Here is a 4,108-nt window from a genome sequence, read left to right on the forward strand (position 1 = left end):
TACGAGTGTGAGAAAACAAGAAGAAGCAGTATACTAGCAAAAACCTATTAATTATATAATAGTTAAAATACTTTAACATACTGAGTAAATAATGATTTTTTGATACGAGTGTGAGAAAACAAGAAGAAGCAGTATACTACGCTATCTATTGAATCAGTAAAACAACTCGAATGACGTTCTCTTATTTTCAGTGAAAACTGAATTGCCAATTTTCATTACGCCATCTATTAATGATCATATAAATTGAACTAAATTTAAGAACGTTATTTGTTTTGATTCGGATGTTAGGTAACAATCTTGAAAGACTTACTGCGGACTGGGGTTTCGTTTAGGGTAACGTCGGCGCTGAGGGTTCCTCCGCAGATCCGGTCCACGCTGGTAATCTGCCCAAGAACCGGACGTCCGACGTTGCTGGCCATCGGGATGATCAGGTAATCGTTCTGACAGAAGTTTCCGGTTCCGGTGCTGCCAACCATAGCAGGCACCTGGTTATTGTTTCCGGTGTTTCCGCTCAACGTAAACGATTGCGACCGATTGTTCACTACACAAAACAACAAGAAAAATCAGAAACAACAATAAGAAAAATCAGAAACAACAACAAAAAAAGGTAAGATTTAAAACTATAATTTAATCGTGTTACATAATAATTAGATTTGTATATTTATTAATATTTGTATTATTTACTTTTCGCTTGTCAAATTGATTAACTGAGATTTGCGTTTTGTTCTATTACGCAAAGCCTACTAGGATTCGATTTCATGTTGTTATCCTCGTGTAACGCCGCTTCGTTAACAAGGATCGGTGATTGTATAATTGCTGCGAACATCCTATCCTATCCGGATCGGATCGGACGGATGGGATTTGCGTGCAGTTTCAAATCGATATTAAGAGGAGCAGGATTGCGAGGATGGAGGCATAACAATAAATTACCTGTGTCAGGACATTGTGTATATTGAATCCCGCAGAAGTTCCTCTCGGTCCTGATGCAGATGCCGTAATCCTGGTTGGACAGTTGCAGCCCGTTCGCAGGATCGTAATTGAAGGACATTATCTGTCCTGCGACCCCCGTGTAATACTGCAGGCATCCGTCTTCCGCTGTTCATTAGTTAACACAACATTATTGATAAATTATTGAAAGCAGTTTTATTTTTTTTTTCTTATAAATTTTTATGTTTACGAGTTTTAAAGAAATTCTCGATTGGATTCCTTCACGATGATGACATTTCAGTTTTGATTGAGCTGATGGAAAGGTCATTAATTAGCGTCATTAAATATTCTATTAGAAAAGATACAAAAAAAAACAACAACTAATAATCGAACGGCTAACATTTATTTGATTGGTTTCGAATTGCCTTGCCTGCAGCCTTACCGTTTCTGTTCTCCCAATCCACCTGTGATTATCATTTTATTATGCAAATATCATCAATTCTCTTTGACGGTCAGAAACGGTTCATGATTGACTTGCGTGTCTTCTATTGAAATATTCGTTTTTATAATTATAATCTAATATTATTTAGTATTTCTTATTTCATCACAGAATATTTAAACATTTTCAACTTCAAAATACTATTTGTTTTCTACATTAAGAAAATTCTACATATTTCAACATATATTCAGTAAATTTCCAATCAAAATTGAATTAGAAAAACAATGTTATAAAAATTCTCTTAAAATGAAGAGAGTACGATAAATAGTAGAAATTTAGGTTCAAATGAGTTTAATGTTTAGATTCAATTCGGTATATAAAGTATAAGTTTAGTTAGTAGAAGTTTACTTAGATATATCAATTATTTTTGAATGAAGAGAAAATAGAAGTTTAGGTTCAAATAAACATATGTTTAAGGAATAGCGTAACATCGGTACATAAAATCTCTTGTAGTGAAAAGATTAAAATGATAATAGATGTTTAGGTTCAAATGATAAGAAGTTTAAGGTTTAGGTTCATTGTCGGTAAAGAATTTAAGGTTTACGTTTACATCGGTAATCATGATATAAAAATTGTCTTGAAGTGAAGACATTAAATAAATAATAAGAAAATTAGGGTTTAGTTTCAAAAATAAGTTTAAGGTTTAGATTCGCTTTGATATATAAAGAGATGGAAAAATAGAAGTTTAGGGTTTGAGGCTTATTTACTGAGGTTTTTTATAATTATAATCTAATATTTAGTATTTCTTATTTCATCACAGAATATTTAGACATTTTCAACTTCAAATTACTATTTGTTTTCTACATAAAGAAAATTCTACATATTACAACATAGATTCAGTAAATTTCCAATCAAAAATTGAATTCGAAAAACAAATATCAAGCAAAAACTTTTAAATTTACTATAATTTTATTTTAATTTCAAATTAATATATTTTAGAGATTCATAATTGCAAAATCGTTAGAAAATTTGTTATTTATGGGTTTAGTCTCGACCCGGAGAAATCTTGCCATCAATTTCGGACGCGTCCGCGATATTTTGAAAGCGAATAAATATCTTTAACATCACAATTAATCAAATTTAATTAATTACTTAATTCGATCTTTCCAATGTTTTAATATTCGCAAATGGAAGACAAAATAGAAGAAGCGAAAATTCGAGTTTATATTTCAGTTTACTTATTCAATTTCACTTGGAAATACGATACTTTGATTAAGAAGTTTTTTTTTGTATTTATATAATTGTTTGTAAATCTAACCGTGATTGGAAACTTCTATAATTATTTATAAATCAAGTTGTTGATTATTGGTAAAAGATGTTTTTTTTTTGTTCCTTATCAAATTACAGCAATTTTCATAACTAAGTTTGTTTAAACTTATAAAATAAATTGAATTAATAACGTTTACATAAATTGTTAAATTTTAAACGTTCATCCGAATTCTGTTTTTAATGAAATTTATGTTGCATTGCATTAGTTTGTGGACGGCGGAACCGAAAGTTTGCCATGCAAATTTATTCGTTTTCTAAATAAGTATATTGTTGGTTTATACGAAACGACGTGTTTTCAAGTCTAATTTATTCGTCGACGAACGAAGATCTCTAATTGATTTTTTTGGCGCGCATTCTTGAATACATTAAGATTAATAATATACAGAATAGATACAAAAAAAAAATAACAAATTATGTTTTGGAAATGTATACCCGAAATGTTTTACTATTTCGAATGTTGTTTTCGGGCAAATTATCAATTTTACATAAATAATTTTACTAGATTTTTTTGCTGCATATTTTATTTACTAATTAATAGATTTACTTTTGTTGATTATTGTGAATGTATAATTTTGTTGTAAGTTGTTTTTTTTTTATATTAATATTGGAGGATTTGGAAGGGTTTTTATGTAATCTTTTCGGGATTAAATTTAGTTTATTCAATGGAGTTTTTCAGTATTTGAGCTTTCGAATTAGCATAAGGAATGGTTAAAAGATTATCGATTATCTTCTAATGGTTTTCCTTGTCTGCTTCGCTTTTTCGTAATGATAGAATGACGTCGGTGAGTGGATTAAATTCGTCGGAAAATGGACCTCAAACATGTTTTGTGATTAATTGAGAATCCGGTCGAGCGACAAGTTTGTCCCTTCTTCCGCTACGTCGGACACGTTTATATCAATTCCCTTTTGGAATGAACAAAATAATAGAAAGTTCAGGGTTTAGGGTTTACCTCGGTATATTGATGTAATCAAATCACTATGAATGAACAAAGTAAAAATAAAAGTAGTACTTTAGGGTTTAGATGCTGCTTGGTATAACAATTTAGTTTAGAATGAATAGAGTAAGAAAATTTAATAAAAAAATAGTGTTTAGGTTCAAATGAAAAGAAGTTTAAGGTTCAGGTTCATTTTGGTATAACGATGTGTATGTTATATAAATTCTCTTAAAATGAAGAAAGTGCGATAATTAGTAAAAATTTAGGTTCAAATGAAAATAAGTTTAAGAGATCACTAAGTAGATGTTTAGGATTGAAGTTTACTTAGATGTTTGGAATGAAGAGAAAATAGAAGTTTACGTTCAAATAAACATATGTTTAAGGATTAGCGTCACATCGGTACATAAAATCTCTTGTAATGAAAAGAGTAAAATGTTAATAGAAGTTTAGGTTCAAATGAAAAGAAGTTTAAGGTTTA

The 4,108-nt window shown here is 30.0% G+C and overlaps 1 protein-coding gene across 1 annotated transcript in view; it reads right to left on the reverse strand.

The window, feature by feature from the left end:
- Positions 1-284: 284 nt before the first annotated feature.
- Positions 285-4,108, reverse strand: part of LOC108569195 — an 8,355-nt gene continuing 4,531 nt past the window's right edge. The window contains exons 6-7 of the mRNA XM_017930660.1: positions 931-1,095; positions 285-541 (exon numbers count right to left, since the gene is read on the reverse strand). Coding sequence (XP_017786149.1) covers positions 285-541; positions 931-1,095 — 422 coding nt within the window. The remainder of the gene's footprint in view (positions 542-930; positions 1,096-4,108) is intronic.

This window comes from Nicrophorus vespilloides, unplaced genomic scaffold, assembly GCF_001412225.1.
Source record: "Nicrophorus vespilloides isolate i.1.1-1 unplaced genomic scaffold, Nicve_v1.0, whole genome shotgun sequence".
NCBI classification, from domain to species: Eukaryota; Metazoa; Arthropoda; class Insecta; order Coleoptera; family Silphidae; genus Nicrophorus; species Nicrophorus vespilloides.